At 35.9% G+C, this 18727-nt stretch overlaps 1 protein-coding gene across 3 annotated transcripts in view; it reads right to left on the bottom strand.

Moving 5' to 3' along the window:
* ntrk3b (neurotrophic tyrosine kinase, receptor, type 3b) overlaps positions 1 to 18727 on the bottom strand; it is a 126039-nt gene that overhangs the window by 23336 nt on the left and 83976 nt on the right. For all 3 annotated transcript variants that reach the window (XM_060884619.1, XM_060884627.1, XM_060884637.1), the window contains exon 12: positions 3389 to 3577. In XM_060884619.1, coding sequence (XP_060740602.1) covers positions 3389 to 3577 — 189 coding nt within the window. The remainder of the gene's footprint in view (positions 1 to 3388; positions 3578 to 18727) is intronic.

Below are 18727 nucleotides of genomic sequence, written 5' to 3'. Positions count from 1 at the left end.
TTCTGTTAGAAATGAGTTTTTAATGCACATTTTAGATCAAATAAATTTACTGAATCATACAGTTCTGAGCAAGTTATGTTTTTTTCAATGAATTATCACCTATTCAGCAATGTGTTTATTCCTACAAGGTAATATTGGCAAGACCACTCTCTCCGGGTGGTGGGGGGTGGGGGGGCAAAAAAAAAAAAAAAAACACTTCAGTCTAAAAGAAATATCAGTATGCAGTCAAAAACAAAGCTCTAAGTAGGAAAGAAATCTATTCCTACAAAATCCGGATGAAAATATTGCTTTACAGATAACGCACTTTATCACCATATGAAACATATTGTGTGTTTTGAGCCAAAATCAAAAACAGATTGAGCCAAATGTGTTTCTAATTTTAAACAGCAGTCTAAACAGACTTACTGAAATCTAGAGGCAGAAGACTAAAAATGTGTGCATTCCTTTCAAGAAAGTGTCATTGAAATATCACACCCTCGTTTTCAAGAGGGTTTAACGTGAAATGGCCACGAGCCATAAAGAATTTATACAATCTATAATGAATAGTCTTTTAATTTATTCATGAGAGCTTAATTTGAATTTCTCTTCCTTGTGTCTGAGATTTCCACATGGCCATCACAGAGCTCATAGTTAACCGACCGCTGCAGTGTGTTGGGAATTTCAATGTGTGAGTGTGTGAAAGTTAGTGTATATATATATATATATATATATATATATATATATATATATATATATATATATATATATATATATATATATAAAAGGAATTCATCTCTGTCAATGAACGAGCTTCCTTTTACTGTTTATATATGTGATGAACATCAAAATAAAAAAGGATCTATGTAGCAAAAGAACAGTTTGTTCTTATTTATTTGAAAGGGTTTAAATGAAGAATCTCCATTAGAATCAGGCCAGCAGATGAGTAGGCACTGGGACTCAAAGTAAAAAATAAATCTTAGCAGCAGCAATGATCAAAAGAGTAGCCAAGAACCTCCATTTGTCCAACAATAGAGTGGTATGTGTGCCAGTACAATTCGCAATGACAGCAGGTCTGTGCCATCCATGAGTCATCTATATTTAATATGAGAGACTTCAGCTTATCGAGGCCTGCATGATTCCTCCATGTCCTACATATCGTAGTTTAGTAATAACACAATATATTGGTGTAACTATTAGAGCAGACACCCACAAAGGTCCACATTAGGGTGTGTTTTCTGACTTTTAGAAATCAAAATGCAAACAGCAGCCGTGTGCAGATTTTAGTAGAAGTGAATAATGAGGATAAAGGTACAGTATGCTTCTGTGCAAAAGTGTTGAGGCACTGTAATGAAAGGATGTAAAGCAAAAAGGCATTCAAAAAAATCCTACTATAAAAACAGCAATAAACTAAATGCCCATTTTTTGTCTTTAAAATGCATTAGTATTCTCAGTTGCACCTCATAAAGTTTTATGACTACATTGGATGCTATTTATTTTGGACAACCTTCTATAATTCTTTGGGAGACTTGCTGCTCTTTACACCTGCTTTTTTTTTTTCCAGTCAATCCCTGACATCAAGTATTTCCTTCATGTCTGATGACATACAAACCTTTTAACCTTTTCCTGTAAAACGTATGATGTCATTTTTAATATTTTTCCTAAATCGAAAAATTGTGTCATTTTGTACTCATGCAGTAATGCAGAAGACATCATTAAATATTTACTTATTCACTTTCACTTTATTCTGATCAGGTTCACGCATCCAGAGCTCATCATATGAGGACAGGGTGTGAGGTGGGAATGCGCCCCATATGAGATGCTAGGGTTTCATAGGACAACATTTTTCACATACTAAATCCCACTTTGAAGTAATTTACCTTAGCCAGTCCATCTATTATACTTGAAACGAATGGAAACTCATGCAACCACAAGAAGAACTAGTGCAAAAACCCCATACGGAGCTCAGGATCAAACCCAGGACTCTGGAGCTATCATGCTGCACCACTATGTTGCCCTCAAATAAACATCTAAGCCAAATGTATATTAAAAAAAACCTTAGGGTGCCTAAGACCGACAGTAATTGCACAGCACTGTATCTTCCTTCTTTATGACATTTAATATGCAAGTACCAAGGAAGCATTGGCAAGATTATAAATTCCTGCTCTAAAATCACCCAAATCAATATCTTCATCTCATATTTCTGCAACACTGACACAAACTATTCATGGTGTTCCTCCTGATGATTGGTGTGTGGCGTGTACACTGGTGGAAGTGAAATAAGATGTGAAGGAATGTAAAAGTGACTAGAGCCAGCTGACATAAATGGCCCAGAGGGGCTAAGCTCCATCATATTTGCTGTTTACAAATAGCTTGAAGTGGATCTATTTTTATTTTGGTAGAATCAAAAGTAACTAATGGTCATATGAAAGAACACACACACGAGCAGGTGCAGTTAAACAGGTGAGGCTGTTTTCTTTCTTGCCCAAAACTATCAAATCTATCAAAGACACTTGATGAAATACCCACTGGGGTGCCTTTATCATAGTCACCCCCATAAACCCTCCATTAGCATATGAAATACAAGTGTTTATTTAAAACAATAGTGAACATGAACATAGTGCACGACTTTCTTGTTAATCTTTTTTTTTGTTTGTTTTTAAATTTGCTTTTGGAGGAGCTATTAGAGGTAAACTGACATATAATAAACCTTATAAGGAAGAAATTATAGAAGAGTACATTTTGAATTGTTTGAACAAAGGTCCCAGTTAACTGCAAGTCCTATAATACAACAAGTTCCCTATTAGGCAAATCCATGGCTTCCTGCATGTGCTGTAATCACAGATCTGACACTATAGTTGTAATCAACCTTTTGAGTTGTGCACTAAAAAGCTACCTGGTTGGCACCCCAGCCAAGGTGCGAAGCACTTTTTGCTGAGCTGGTTGTCATTTGCACCACTTTCACACTTGGTTCCCTTAATCGTATATCGTCCTTTGGGGGACAAACGGGTCGTATATTGTGCCTTTACCCTCATCCTTTGCGAGCCTCATAACAAGTGCTGCTTTTCTGTTTATCTTGCTTGTTATTCAGAAGAGACAATACATGATTAGAATGACAAACACTTAAATAAGAATATGGAAAGCACGAGTAGTGTTGCCTTAATGTCTTTGAATAAAAGATAAAGAAAGTGTGTCTATTCCTTACATGTATAATAGTTTTTGTGTTTACACAATGGGACCATTTGGTAGAATTTATCTTCAGTATCATGAGCAGCCATCACTAAAACTGACAAACTTATAATGGTCTGAACATAATCTCTGGAATGTGTGTGTACGTGTATGAGCATAAAATACGAGTCAAGTTCGACTTTTAGAACAAAACAGAAGAGAAAGTAGTGTATAGCTGACTCACGGGTGGTCGGTTTGTTACAGTTGTGTCCGTGCCGGAAGTACTGCGGGTTCTCCAGCACAGGAATGCGGCTCATTCCGATCACCACTGCGTCAGGTCCTGCGTCCAGTGTACAGGGTGTGATGATTCCATGGTTGACATGATGAAGTGGACTGGCGGAGTCTTCCTCCCCACTGATCACTGCTACAGGACCTGTGGACAGAAGATAGAGCAAATTTCAGAGGGACACTGAAGACAATAAGGTGGAGATTGACACCATTTAGCCCTTAGTCCTGTTGTCTTATGTAGCACAAAGGTCCTACCGGAACATGTACTGCATCAGCTATATATGATCAAAATGACAATAAAAGCCTCTTGAATTAATAAATTATTAATAAAAACCATACATATTTTCCCTTTTTATTTATATTTATTGTGATGTGACACACTTATGACACTGCAGCTACAAAATCCCTTTTTCCAAAAGTCTTTTTTTCCTCACTCATGAAGATAATAAGAAGAAATGCAGCTTGTCATGTTAGAGAAACCTCAAAGCAAAAATCCTTCATCCTTTACACTTTCCTGCTTCTACAAACGTAAAGTTAATGCGTTAGGTTTGACTGTGACAAAAAGCTGACACTCGAGACTCTTTTTAAATCCAATAAACACATTTTATAATTAATTTATTTAGACTTTAGGCTTTATTTTCAAATCACAGTTTACCCAGGAAAAAAGAGAGTGAAAAAAGTCACTTAAAATAGATTTACGTAATATTGTGCATGATAAAGAAGGGTGTATTATAAATATAAAATATAATATGATTAAAATATGAAATCTCCCTGTGCCTCGGGGGTTTCCTCTGGGTACTCCAGTTTCATCCCCCGGTCCAAAGACATGCATGGTAGGTTGATTGGCATCTCTGGAAAATTGTCCGTAGTGTGTGATTGCGTGAGTGAATGAGAGTGTGTGTGTGCCCTGCGATGGATTGGCACTCCGTCCAGGGTGTATCCTGCCTTGATGCCCGAGGACGCCTGAGATAGGCACAGGCTCCCCATGACCCGAGGTAGTTCGGATAAGCGGTAGAAAATGAGTGAGAGTGAGAGAGTAATATATGAAATATAATGTATGTATAAAATATTGTGCTATACTATATATTATTCTTAATTATGTAACATGTCTGCTCATATAGAAAATGATTCAAGACCTTCTGACCAATAAGAATCATTCAGCAATATAATAATATAATGTGAAATATTGCTTAGGTTAGGCTATGATGGTTATGATGGTAAACAACTCTCTTTCTCCTAAATGTTTAAGATGACCCTGAGAATTTAAAGCCTTTTCAAGCCCAAATATTCAAGAGTTTCTGCGTGTCTTTCAATGGAAAGTTATCTCGTCCTTTCATTCATTCTTTGGCCTTTATAGAAACTTTTTTTTTTTTTGAACCAGTACCATGGTATTTGGAACCAAAAAGCACATTCTGATTCATTCAAACCCACAAGTGCTCATCTAAGTTTTTATTAAATTGGAGCATCTTCACAGGGGTCAATATATCCATGGTGAGACAAACCAATTACAGAAACGCAAATGGAGAAACAATATTTAATCAATTTTGCCCGCTGATTTTTGTTGCCTTCTTTACTTTCTGGGGGAAAAAAATCTGAATTTGATACAGATGAAAAAAATAATGGCTGTTAATATATGGTATACCTGTATTTTCCAATGGCTCTCAGAGTATAATTACTTTAAATTTGTTAGGGATCTCCAGGAACCTCGAAGGAAATCGCACGACTACTATTTCCCGCCTCATTTACATTCTCTGTGATCCCGCATGGCTGCAGCCTGATGAGTCGAAGATAGTCCAACTTCTCAAATGGGCTCTACAGCACTCTGACCTTGTCCCAGTGAGATGGCAGTTCTACAGCACTTGCCCTCACACAGGTCACTGCCCTCGAGAAAACCACTTAACCCGGGTAACTCCAGTAGAGAAGCAACGTGGCACTCAATGTTTCTTTCTGCTCTCATCAGAGTGGCCTTAAAATGGAGAATCCAGTTTACAGAGGACTCACCCTTAATTAAATGGGGGAAAGCAAATGACATGTAATGGTATTCATCACAAATCAGGTCGTAAATAAGTAAAAAGCTCAGTGGCGAATTCCTGGTTTTAATAATAGTGCCAGAAAATTCTCACTGGCCTTGACCTTCATTAAATATGGGGAACAAAGAAACCCTGCTAGTGTTATTACACTGGTTGTGCTATAAAATCTGAAAACTTGGACACTCGTGAGAATGTATTTAATTGGAATGTAACTATACAAGAAAATGACTTAAATAAATTAAAGATGTCAGAACAGACTACTCTGCAATGTGGTATTTTTTGTCTGATCTTTATTTGTCGATTTGGACACATTTTTTTTGTCAACTAGCTTGACATTTAATTTACAAAATCTACGAAAAAAAAAAAAAAACCACTTTGCAATCATGTTGGAGTGTGTGAAAGCTAGTGCATTGCATCTTACGGTTTCTAATGGTGCCATAAAATTGGCACCTTTCAATAAAATAAGATTGTAAATAACCCTTTCTAGTAAATCTGGTTCTGGTTTGATTAATATTGGTTAAGTCAAGATTATTTACACATTTTCCTGGAATCCCACTCTGTAAGGTAACAGACTGATGCTATGTTTATGAGTACAGCAACAATGTAAACAGAAAGAATTTATTTTCAATGAGAGCTGGCAACCTCAGGCTATATGAGTGACAGTAATCTTTGATGACTAGATGTGTCCAGTGAAGTTTCAAGTGTTTCATGTGTGGGCAGACTAAGTGCAGTGACAGCCAATGGAAGTAAAGACTGCAGAGCACACGTGATCCGTGTCAAAGAGCACACGCTGCTTCTCCTTCATCTCATATGAAACGACGCATATGAACACTAGAGAATTTTATATACCAAACACTCTCTTTCAAGAATGTTTCATTTTAGTGCCAATGAAACTAATTTGCTGTCAAACGGAATGCTAGATGCATCACAATCTGAGAAACGTTATTACTATGGCAACCAGCAGTAGGCACGCATACTGTTAGCATAATAGTACAGCAACAGGAGACTTTCAGTTTTACTTACAGTTTACGTCTAAATGTGGGATACGTGTTCATACCTGAACTAGTAATGTATGTAATGTATGTAAAAACATTATCAGGAGTGTAAATACTGTACATGGTTCAGAAAATGGGGTCCATAAAGCATTTCTAGGAAGTCTGATTCCTTAATTTTGTTACACTGGTGTAAGCCATTATAACCCACCATTATTATAGTTATTATGCCTGTAAATTAGGGGTAAATTTACTTAGATTTTAAACTGAATTTGATATGGAATAAATTATACATTTTATCTAAAAACCAGAAATGAACCTAATGAATTTATTTGATTTTCTTTCCACTCTGATCCAGAACAGGCAGATTATAAGGATGCTGTAAAAGCATCACTCAGTACCACATGTCTGTTATGCTGTCTTTCTTTGTCCTGTATTTTTAATATTCGACTGTTTGCTTCTACCTGCATAAAATAAAATAAAAAACAACAGTGTAAACTAAAATGGCATGTAATACTTTCTGCATTTAAAAAAAAATTGTGCCACCTATTCCTGTATGAACACTCAAACAAATGCTCATTTCAAATAATGCATTCAGTTACAAATCTACTATAAACAATGTCAAATGCAATCTGACACTTTGTGAAAAAAAATCGGATATATTTGGAGACATGATCCATGGATTGTTTTTGAAATGGTTTGATTGTAAAATCTATCTGTAATGAAGTGATTTATCTCATTTTATACAGCTGGGCAGTTAAGAGTTCAGGGCCTTTCTTAAGGGCCCAACAGTGGCAGCTTGGAGGTCCTGAGATTTGGACTGAAAAGTTATTTTTGTTTAATATAACATTTTCCTGAAGATACAGCACATTTCTTGGTACTGCAGAATCTGTGCAGAGTATCATTTCTAACCTGAGGTAAATACTTTGTGTGTACATTATACTACACCCATTATACTATACATTTTTTCAGTTCACTGTTATACTAACCATCCCTGGGATTCTGGTTAGACGACTCGGGAGGACATCAATATTTATGATCCATCCTGAAGGAGGCCTCGCAAAAATTGATGTTTTCTCCATCAGCGCAATTGCTCATTTTGTTTATGGAGGCATAAAATGCATCTTAGACATAAGGGAGGGCAAGGAGCACATATCTGTTCACATAAAATCTAAATTTGGCCTGCATGCATTTCAGCTGTTAATGGTTTATCTCAAAAGCGTTGAGCAATAGCCTTATGGGTGATATGGAAATGAGATGGATAAGAAGTAAAGGTGAAAATACTGTGTATAAGAAGGAAAATGGAATATGAAAACCATTGTTATCTAAATTGAACATATTTGAATCAACCAGAGAAATTAACCAGTATCAAGAGTTCCATCTTTGAACGTGTTTTACTTCTCCAGTGTCAGAGTCAATAACCGGCTACGGATCATAAAATGGTAATGAGAGAGTGCTGACAAGAATAAGAGTGAAGTCAGGCATAAATAAAAGGTAACTAAAGAGGGTTAAAATTACTGTAATTGTTTGTGCAGTATATACAGAATATACAATAGATGCCCTGTAAGAATATAAAGGTAAGAGAAAGCGAGAACTTGGAAGAAGTGTGCCTCAAGTCCTCCGTCTCCGCTGGCGTTAAAGTGATGCTGGTTATATTCTGGTGTCATCAGTCACTTGGCGGCCAGCAGAACAGAAAGGTGCTAGAAGCCTGTGTAGCTGTGTGGTGTATGCCAATTGAGCTGAGGGCATTAAACATTTACCTTTTATTATCATGTCACAGGGAAGGAGAGAGGGAAAAAAAATGAGATAGTTGCGGTGGCCACTGTAAAGTCGCCATCGATCAAACCTTGGAAATGCCCTGATACAGAGCTGCTCCAGCAGAGCAGAGCAGAGCAAAGTCCTTTCACTGAGTCGCACTCAAAGGCCACAATACCAGGTCCACAACAATACACACAGCTTTAGGAGATTGCGTCCTTAAACTGAAGACGAATAGGGTGCCGATGGAGCTATTTCTATAAATAGCAGGAAGGAAATCATGCATCAGGATTTTACATTGCACATTCCAGAGGCATATTCAAACTCATTCAATCAGAAAGCTCATTTTCACTGGTATTATCACTGGAATGTGCATTTGATCTGTAGACAGGAAAGAGTATCATTTCAAATAAAGAATCATATCCTGTGAAATAATAAAAGAACCTTCTGAATTATTTTTTTTAGAGCAGAGAACAGGATGTATTTAAAGAAGCTAAACTGGCTCTTTCTTGATTTATTCCTTTTTCCACAATTTAAAAAAAAAAAAAACAATAGATTTTATTCAGATCATCTCCTTAGTTTCTGCTGCTTCGTAAAAGTGTGTTATTGCTTTAGGTCTTTAGTAAATCAAATATTTATTTATCACATATCAGGAGCTCACGTGTTTATTTGATATACAAATGTAATTATAGGAGGCACGAGCTCCGAATTGGCATAATCTAGCATGGCATAATCATAAAACTGGCATAATCTGATTGGCGACAATTACATACTAGAGCTGTGTCATTTTTTAAAATACACATACATGATTCCATTGTGAAGCAATGCAAGTGTTTGCAGTTTTCATTTTATTTATTGTTTGTTCTTGCATCAGCTCTCTTTATGAATTTTAAGAATGGAAAATATAGCAAAACTCTGTCTTCAGCAGTTTGGAACACTTAGTGCCAGGGGCTGCTACTTTGTTTCTCTGAAAATCCGGCAATTTCAAAACCTAGGCAAACTTATTTGCAAGCTTTATTTATTTAGCAGGATGAGAGCTTAAGGCAGGTTAATTCTGCATGTAGCGGATTCTATGGCACAAAATAAGTCTGAGTGCCATGCTATGTCAATCAGAAAGCCCTTTGGATGTTGTTGTCATCTTTAAAATTGTCATGATCATGGATGCTGCGCACATCCGAAGAGAAAAGGTGTTGTAATACTCCATCTGAACCAGCAGGATGTTATAAAATGAGCATTACATGCTGTTATTTCCTCTGACTATAAATATCGATAGAGGCTTTTGGGAATGTGAGAGTATTTTACAGTCTTCTGTTGCCATGCAGGTTGAGCAGGACATTTGCTCTCAGTTTAGCATTAAATCCTGTCTACTATTCAGGCAAAGGATCGTCTTCTTTATGTAATGAGTCTAACGATGTTGCCGAATAACAAATAATATACATTTAGAGTCCATATGCCATACAACCATATAAATAATTCATGGTTCATATAAGATAAATATTCAAATGTGAAAGTGTGAATAAAGCTGTTTTCTATACATTAAGATATAAAATAATCCCATACATTATTTAATATTATACATAATATATATAGTTGAATGGTTATTTGCACGCCAAGCCATTTAACTGCATGAAAGCCAAGATATGACACTATAAACACATGAAATTGGGCTCAGGGTTAAGAATGTTTTCACTGTCTGTTTTTGTCTTTGTAATTTGCCCTTGTGAGCTTTTAAGGTCTTATTTTTGCTGCCTGGAGAAAAAGGGAGTACTAAACTACAGATCGTGGCTGGGGTTATAATTTTAAGAATTTTAAGAGTAACCTTTTCTACCTTTTGTATGCATCTTTCCCCTAGAAACATGGGCATAGTTTACCTTTAAAAGCTTCACTCTAAAAACTGCTCATGGTACATTTGTCACTTTTAAAGGTTTATAAAAAGGGACATTATTACTATTTTATCTGCGAAGGTTACCAAGTTCCACTTGGTTGTTCTGATATGATCTGGACACTGAAGAAAAATATTCTGGATATAAATTCTATTTTTCTAGTAGCTTAGAATAACAGTGTGTTCGTAGATTCCAGTTTCTCTATATCTGTTAAGATACAGGGGTTGGGTGTGCTGGAAGTGGTGGTGTCGCTCATTCTAGAGAATTTCTAGACACTACGTTATCCAGCATGTTGGACAAAAAATGCATGGAAGACATCTAAAGCATCTTTCAAACACAAATCAGTCATGTTTTAAGCATTACTTTGTAATGGATTGTAACCATCCAGGATGACCTGACTGAAAATAGCCACAGAAATTATGTTCATATCCCATACAAGTTTTTCCAAAAATGAAAGAAAATCATCAATCAGCCTCAGGTACAGTATACAGATGGTTCTGATGAAAGATGTCTGGAGGCAATGCTACAGTAGGATGTAATTGTCTAAATCCATTAAAAAGAACAGATATTTTACCACATAAAGTACTTTTTTTTTTTGCCATATAATATTCCTTAGGCAAGATCCTACCTACGTTTCACTAATTTAGTACAAACGCTATTACTGACTAAAATCAGTAGCAAAAACACAAAGTATAGAGGATAGCTTCCTCTAAAATAAGTTTCTCCCAGCAACATAACATGTAAGGGTTCTCTGTAGAACTACAAAAGAGTAGTTCCTTTTTCCTCTTACAAGGGAAGGTAGGAACATTGTTAATAATCCCTAGAGATAAATAAATAAATAAATAAATAAATAAATAAATAAATAAATAAAATCTTTCCAGACTTTAAATGGATAGGTCTCATTTTACTTCATGTACTTAATAATAATAATAATAATAATAATAATAATAATAATAATAATAATAATAGGGGGCACGGTGGCTTAGTGGTTAGCACGTTCGCCTCACACCTCCAGGGTTGGGGGTTCAATTCCCGCCTCCGCCTTGTGTGTGTGGAGTTTGCATTTCTCCCCGTGCCTCGGGGGTTTCCTCCGGGTACTCCGGTTTCCTCCCCCGGTCCAAAGGCATGCATGGTAGGTTGATTGGCATCTCTGGAAAATTGTCCGCAGTGTGTGATTGCGTGAGTGAATGAGAGTGTGTGTGTGCCCTGCGATGTGTTGGCACTCCTTCCAGGGTGTACCCTGCCTTGATGCCCGATGACGCCTGAGATAGGCACAGGCTCCCCGTGACCTGAGGTAGTTCGGATAAGCGGTAGAAAATGAGTGAGTGAGTGATAATAATAATAATAATAATTATTATTATTATTGTTATTATTATTATTATTATTATTATTATTATTAAATTATTATTATTATTATTATAAAGGTTATTATTATTATTGTTAGTAGTAATAGTAGTAGTTGTATTTTAAAGAGATTTATATTTAGAGACCAGATCAATGTGGACCAGGACCAACTAAAATCAATGCTCCTCTTTTCTTACAGGATTATATACAATAGGTCTGGCCAGTCTGGCTCAGTTACGTTCAGTTGTTTGGACACCTTTGGTCAGTGAGTGCACAGTAAGATCTGGTTTAATGTTTTTCAGAATTACAGGCAAGAAAATCCTTAAAGTCTTATATGCCATTCTTGAACAGCTACAGATACTTGAACTGATTTCAGCATCTGAGCATCCATTTAAATAAAAGTGTAAAACTGTCTGTATGAGATCAGTGTAGCATCTCAGAAAACATTACACAGTCTTATTGAAATTCCAGGAATCCATCTCAAACAAAAGCCTAGGTCTGTGGCTTTTATTGTCCTTACAATGTCTGACTGTTTGGTATTCCTCTGGCAATTAATTCTCTGACACTGCTTTGTATTATTCACTTAATCAAGATCCTCACACTTGTGTAGTTAATTGAATCATGTGAATCGTGTGCCTGGTATAATAAAATGCTTCAGGTAGGAGGGCCTGAGGATACTGGTTCAAATTCCATTGGAGAGAACGGGGAATTAAATTATTTATCATTTAATTGTACTTACTATATATATATATATATATATATATATATATATATATATATATATATATATATATATATATATATATATACAGTATATATATATAGTTTTATTACAACTGACTGTGATATGTTTCTGTAAGAACAGCAGAAATATTTATATTATTTACCATTTGAGTCTGTATTACACAGAACAAATTTGGTATCCATATCATTTTCCTTTGTGCCCACTGTGCTATTTAAGCTGCTTTTGCCACTACATCTTGGTGCCGGATACCACTAGTTAACCAGTTGCAATGACTTTTGAATAATGTGCCATCCTTTATCTGTTATCTAGTCATTTACCTCATGATTTTTTTAGGTCTATGGGTACTGTAATTTACACCAATCATCCCTAACTTTAAAACCAGACAGGTGATGTGAATAAAATATCTTTTTACAATGGCACCTGTCCCGGGGTGGTATATATATATATATATATATATATATATATATATATATATATATATATATATATATATATATGTATATATATATATATATATATACATATATATATATATATATATATATATATATATATATATATATATATATATATATATATATACATATATATATATATATGTATATATATATATATATATATATATATGTATATATATATATATATATATATATATATATATATATATATACACACCTTTCTATCATAGCCAGCATTACCTTCTTGAGCAATTTGTCCTAAAATACCTCTTCTCTTTGGATCGGAACAGACTGACTCATTGTTGCTTGCCCATGAGCCTATTGCTGGTTCACAGGTTGTCCTTCCTTATATGTCCTAACCATTGCATACTAGGACACTTCAGATGTTTTGGAGACGCTCAGATGCAGTTATCTAACCATCACAATTTGGCCCCTGTCAGAGTCGCTCAGATTGTTAAGCTTTCCCATTTTTTCTGCTTCCAACACATCGTCTATTATGTACCAACCTTTCACAGGTGCCAATGTAATGAGATAAACAATGAGATAATGAGATAAACAATTCTCTTCACCTTAGTGGTTTTAATGTTAGGTGAAGTGAATAACACTGATTAACACTACATACAAGCTAGCTTCCATCAGCCTTGGTCCCACACACCAATTGAGATGACCCTGGGTAGTCCTACAATCAGGATGTTTAGTTCAATTAAATGATCTTTAATTAAAGATTAAAGATTTAATTAAAGTTAAGAGCTTTTAACACTTAACATTGTAACAGTAGCTTTAAAGAACCCGATCCCTGGTCTTCTTGTTTGCGGTCCACATTGTATGTGGAAACTCTCTGCTTTGTTTTGTTATGTTATGTTTTGTTATGGTGCAGGAAGGGTTATATGGTCAGCTTTCTGATATATAAAACTACACTTTTCTATGACTGGAGTGCTGTAATCAGATCACCTTTGCTGTGTGAGTAGTTTCTTATATCCAGATAGTGCTGCTTTTTTTCCCCTACTATTTATCTTTGTATTCTATTGGCTACTTTTTGGCAAAACTGAGTCAAAAACGTGACCTTTGCCAAAGAATGTAATCAATCCATGGCTTCAATGTGAAAGCAACCAAACCAAGTGTGAAAATGTCTTTAGTCTGAGGACAGTTCAACCGTAAAGCACTCTTCTTCGTCATTTAACACTCTCTCTCACATACAATCATGTTCTACAATCGGGATGTATTAGGTCAGTTGACTAGCAGATGAGGGAAACCTAATGACTGCTTCGGTGTGATGAAATAAAATTGTAGGGCTTCAGGATTAAAAGGAAAATCACTCCATAGGAAATAAAAAAATAAATGACAGCACAAGCACACAACTAAATAAAATTACCCAGTACCAGTACCCACATACCCGAACGCTGCACAGAAAGGTCTAAAAATACAGCTGTGGCAGATCCAATCGGTGAGGTGAGCCAGTGTCACGCTGAATCTGGGTTAAGATAATGGGCTAAATCATTCGTCAAGCCAAAAGCAAATGTAATTATTGTTTGAGTCTACTCAAGTAGCAGTGCAGGTGGCTGCAGGAACCACTGTCTCAGCATTTTTTTTGCCTCAGAGGATGGAGCTGTAGTAAGAGATATGCAGCTAGAACATTGTGAGTTCTTTAACTGGGCTGCACTTTGGGAAGCTAGTATGTGTACACACACAAACACACATAAACAAGCCCTCATATTTGCAAACTGTTCAGTGGTGATAAGCAATTAATACAAGGGACTTATAGAGGCTTGCTTAAGGTTTGTCATAATCCAAATGTCTCGTGTTCGCGTCACATTATGCAACAGCAATCTGCAAAGGTTTCCATTTCAATTAACAACAACAACAACAACAAAAAATAAAAAATAAATAAATGCAAGTTTGCTGTCAAGTCAATTTCAGTACACATTTTTTTAGTACAATTTCATTAATTGCTTGATCATGTAATACTGTATACATACATTATATTATTTTACATGAATTAAAGACAAGACATGATGTCCAAAAGATACATCTGGTTAAGTAACAGGATTGGGTGTGGTGGTAGTGTTGGGGTCTATTCCATCATAATAGAGTTAACTGTACTGTAATTTCTTGACAATACATCTAAAGCATCTTTCAAACACAAATTGGTCACCTGTTAAGAATTACTTTGTAATGGATTGTAACCGTGTGGAATGACCTGACTGATAACAGTCATAGAGATTTTGATATCCCATACAAGCTTTTGTACTGTAAATCATCAATCAGCTTTAAATATCCAGATGATTCTGAAAACCGATGGCTGGAGGCAATGTTACAGGATGTGATAGTCTAAATCCATTACAGAGAACAGTTTTTTCACATAAAGAACATTTATTGCCAAATAATACTCCTCTGGCAAGATTCTACCTATGTTTCTCTAATTTAGGACAAATGCTATTACTGACTGAAAGTAGTAGCAAAAAGCAAAAAGTATAGAAGATAATAATAGACCCTCAAAAACTAGTTCCATCTCAGCACCATTGCCTGTAAAAGTTATTCTGCTTATCGTGTAGGAACTACAACAGAATGTTTTCCTCTTACAAGGGATTCCTAGAAGGTAATTTGCTAGATTTGTCTTGGAATCCCCTAAAGCAAGCTTAACCCGAAAGGGCTGGTGCAGATTTTCATTCCAATCATTCAGAAGCCACACCTGAGTCTATTTAAAGCCAAGCTCAAACGAATAAACATGTGGAATCAGATGCATCTCCTGCCTGATTGGGATGAAAACCTGCATCCACACAACCACACATATAAGACTGAACGCCCCTGACTCAAAGGGATTCTGTAGAAAAGTGGTTCCTAGCTCCGTGAACCAAAAGAAACCACTCTAGAAACCATTTATATAATTGTGCAGCTGTCAACCCCAAGGGTTAGATGCTGAGAAACATAAACAATTAATACAATTTCTAATGTTATACTGTATGGCACCACCTTATTTTTTTTAAATTAAGTAAATGTTATATACCCAAAAAAAGTTTCCATTGCATAGGTCTAAGCCATCACATAAACCATTTGACTGGCATTCCCCTGATCTTAGTGGCCTTGTCACCAGGCTCTCACCTGATGTGTGGGTCTTTCTAATCCAGCTAGTGTACGCTTTGTCTTTCTTGTACTTTTCATGGAAAGTTTAGGCTCATTATTTATCTGATTCCCTTAGATCTGTTTGCCAAGGATGACCATACTAGGAGGTTTGGCATTCATTGATGAGCTGATAACTTGAAGAAACATCAGCAGTAGAATTCTGAATTCTAGACTAATATTAGTAGGGCTCAGATTTGCCTCTGGCAAATGCTTACATTAAGCCTTCATGCTGAATCCCAACCTATGCAGTGCTACTCACTTATTCAACCCTACACTCCCTGGCATCCAGTAAGGTCTGTGAATGAGCTGTATTTCCTTTATTTTCGTTAAAAAAACCTAACAAACTTGGTGTAGCTAACTACTATCTACCAAAACACAGGCTGAAGAGGTCAAGCAGGTAGAACATTTTTGCTAGCTAGTATCAAGGTGTCAAGTAATAGCCAAGTTGGTCCTCATCATGCAGCGATTCTTGCAAGCATCTGAAGAACCATGTCAAGACTCATCTGAACTGTTTCACCCCTAGGTTTCCATATGACAGTGCCAAAAGTTGCATATTGCACAACATTCTTGTTTTTATACCCTTCGTTATATTTGTCCATCAACTGTACAGTCTGCACTTTATCTTTTAACTCTTGGCATTGAAATGGAGTTTCCTTACTTAACTTGTTCAGCTGTCTTGTGCTATTTCTGAAAGGCAAGCATAGTCATGTAAGTCCTGCATCAATATTGGCTCATGACATACAGTAGCTCTATATTTGGATTGTCCTTACTTTGTTTAAGAAACTTCGAACACAGGCATTTTTTTAAATGAATAACCGTAAATAAATGTATCAAAAAAATTCCCAATCGAATCATTAAAAAAGGCAAAACTTGAATTCCTTAAATGCAGTCTGGCCTATCCAAGATTCCAAAAAAACATTTACACCTTAACCTATTTGTGACAATATAAATATTCAATGTGGAGGCTGCAGAACATTGCCTGGGGCTTATCTGCATTTGAGAGAAAGCAAACAGCTCTCATATGCTGTTTCAATAAAGCTCTGGCTAGCATCCTTTTTTGCATCTTATTTTGCATGAACACCTTCAAGCTTTCCTTTACAAACATCTTTGCAAGTGTTTTTTTTTTGTGGTCTATTTTGTGATGTGCAAACCGAAACAAATAACTTCCTTGCTGAACTGTAGAGTGTCTTAGAAATATGGCTTCATTCCAAACTACTTATGTTTCAAAATGAAAGATTTTATATCTACCACAAGAAAGGTATTAAGTTACTTGAAAATAATAATAATAAAAAAAAATGTTCAATCGAATTTTTTAAAATATTTTACAAATATACTTTTTTAAGTGCAGGTATTTAAGAGAGAAGAAATAAAATATGTTTTTATTTGCTGCCTACTACTGATTGATGAAATTCACAGTTTTGGGAATTTCTTTTCACATTTCTCTAAGCATGAAGTCACAGGATGTCTCCCTAGGAGGTGTCTTTTTCTCCTCTCCAACACCAAGCAAAATCGACATGTTTCTGCCTGAGAATTGATCTGCCTGTCTCACAAGTGGCTGCCTCATTTCTGAATGTCAGATATGGACATGATTCTCATACCAGACTTCTCTGGACCCCCCCCCCCCCCCCCTTTTTTTTTTTTTACCTCTGTTAGTAGTGTAATCTTTAAATATTGAATATATTCAAAGATATTTGATTCAGTACTTGATTCACTAGAAATGAACTTAATCAGAATGATGTGTTATGACTCATTGATTAACACTACTAGTGGATAGAAATATGTACAGTATATAGTTTGCAAAATTATTCACAAATAAGAAAGATAAAGGTTGTGATTGCATATGTAGAAATAAATAAATCTGTATAAATAGGAATGTCCTACAAAGCAGCACTAAATCGATTAATAAGAAATCTTTAGAAGGCAAGTCAGCATTTCTTCAGTCACTTTAACAGTGACATGGTTGTTGGTGCCAGCTAGTTTGAGTATTTTATCCGATCTCCCAAGATTTCAACCTCTAGAGTTTACACCAAAACGGTACAAAATACATCGAACTAAACGATAAATTAACGAACAAATACATCCAGTAAGCATTAATTCAGCACATTGTAATGTTATGATGAGAAATAGCCAGACCGGTTAGAGCTGAACAGCAGGTCAGAGTAACTGAACAACTCTGTATAACTGTGATGAGCAGAAAAGCATTACAGAAGGCACATTGCATCAGACCTTGAGGAGGTGCAGGAGCAGACATTTACATTTATGGCATATGGCCTTATACGGAGAAAATTACATTTATTTCATTTATATAACTGAACAGTTAAGAATTAACAAGGGCAGGTTGGTGGTCCTGGAATTTGAACGCACAACCTCTCAAACTACTGAGCTACCATTTCCCAGACCACATCAGGGTGTGTGCCAAGAACAGGAATATAAGGCTACAGCAGGCAAAGACCCAAATAAACTGGACAGCTGAAGAATAGAAAAAAAGATAAGATAATGGCTTTTATTGTGTGTCAAGAATTTGGCCTACAAAAATTCAGGATTTTTAAGTGATCCAAATAATGACTTCATTAGCTTGGGACAGGAAGATGAATGTAATAGGACATGGGCTGCATCTTGGCTATTTATATAGCATGGGACTTGATGTATAACAAGAATCAAAAGACAATATGTAAGAAGAAATTCATTCTTCTTCTGATTATCCACAAGCTTCCAGCTCATTAAACTCAGCTATTTTCTTCTCCTCTAAAAAGTGAATGGATTCCTCAAAGAATCCAGTGGCAGAGACAAAACCATAAGCAGCCACCCTTTTTTTATTAACCGTCTTGATTATGAAAAACGGTTCTCCCACCCGTTCTCATCTCCTCGTTTAGTTTCCAGTGTAATGTGCATTATAATTCACCCCCACCCCCACAGCCCACCCCCTGAAGATCAAAATGAAGCAAATGAAAGCACTTAGAAATAAAAA

Source organism: Tachysurus vachellii, chromosome 1 (genome assembly GCF_030014155.1).
Source record: "Tachysurus vachellii isolate PV-2020 chromosome 1, HZAU_Pvac_v1, whole genome shotgun sequence".
Lineage (NCBI taxonomy): Eukaryota > Metazoa > Chordata > Actinopteri > Siluriformes > Bagridae > Tachysurus > Tachysurus vachellii.
This window is presented reverse-complemented; position numbering and strand designations above follow the sequence as displayed.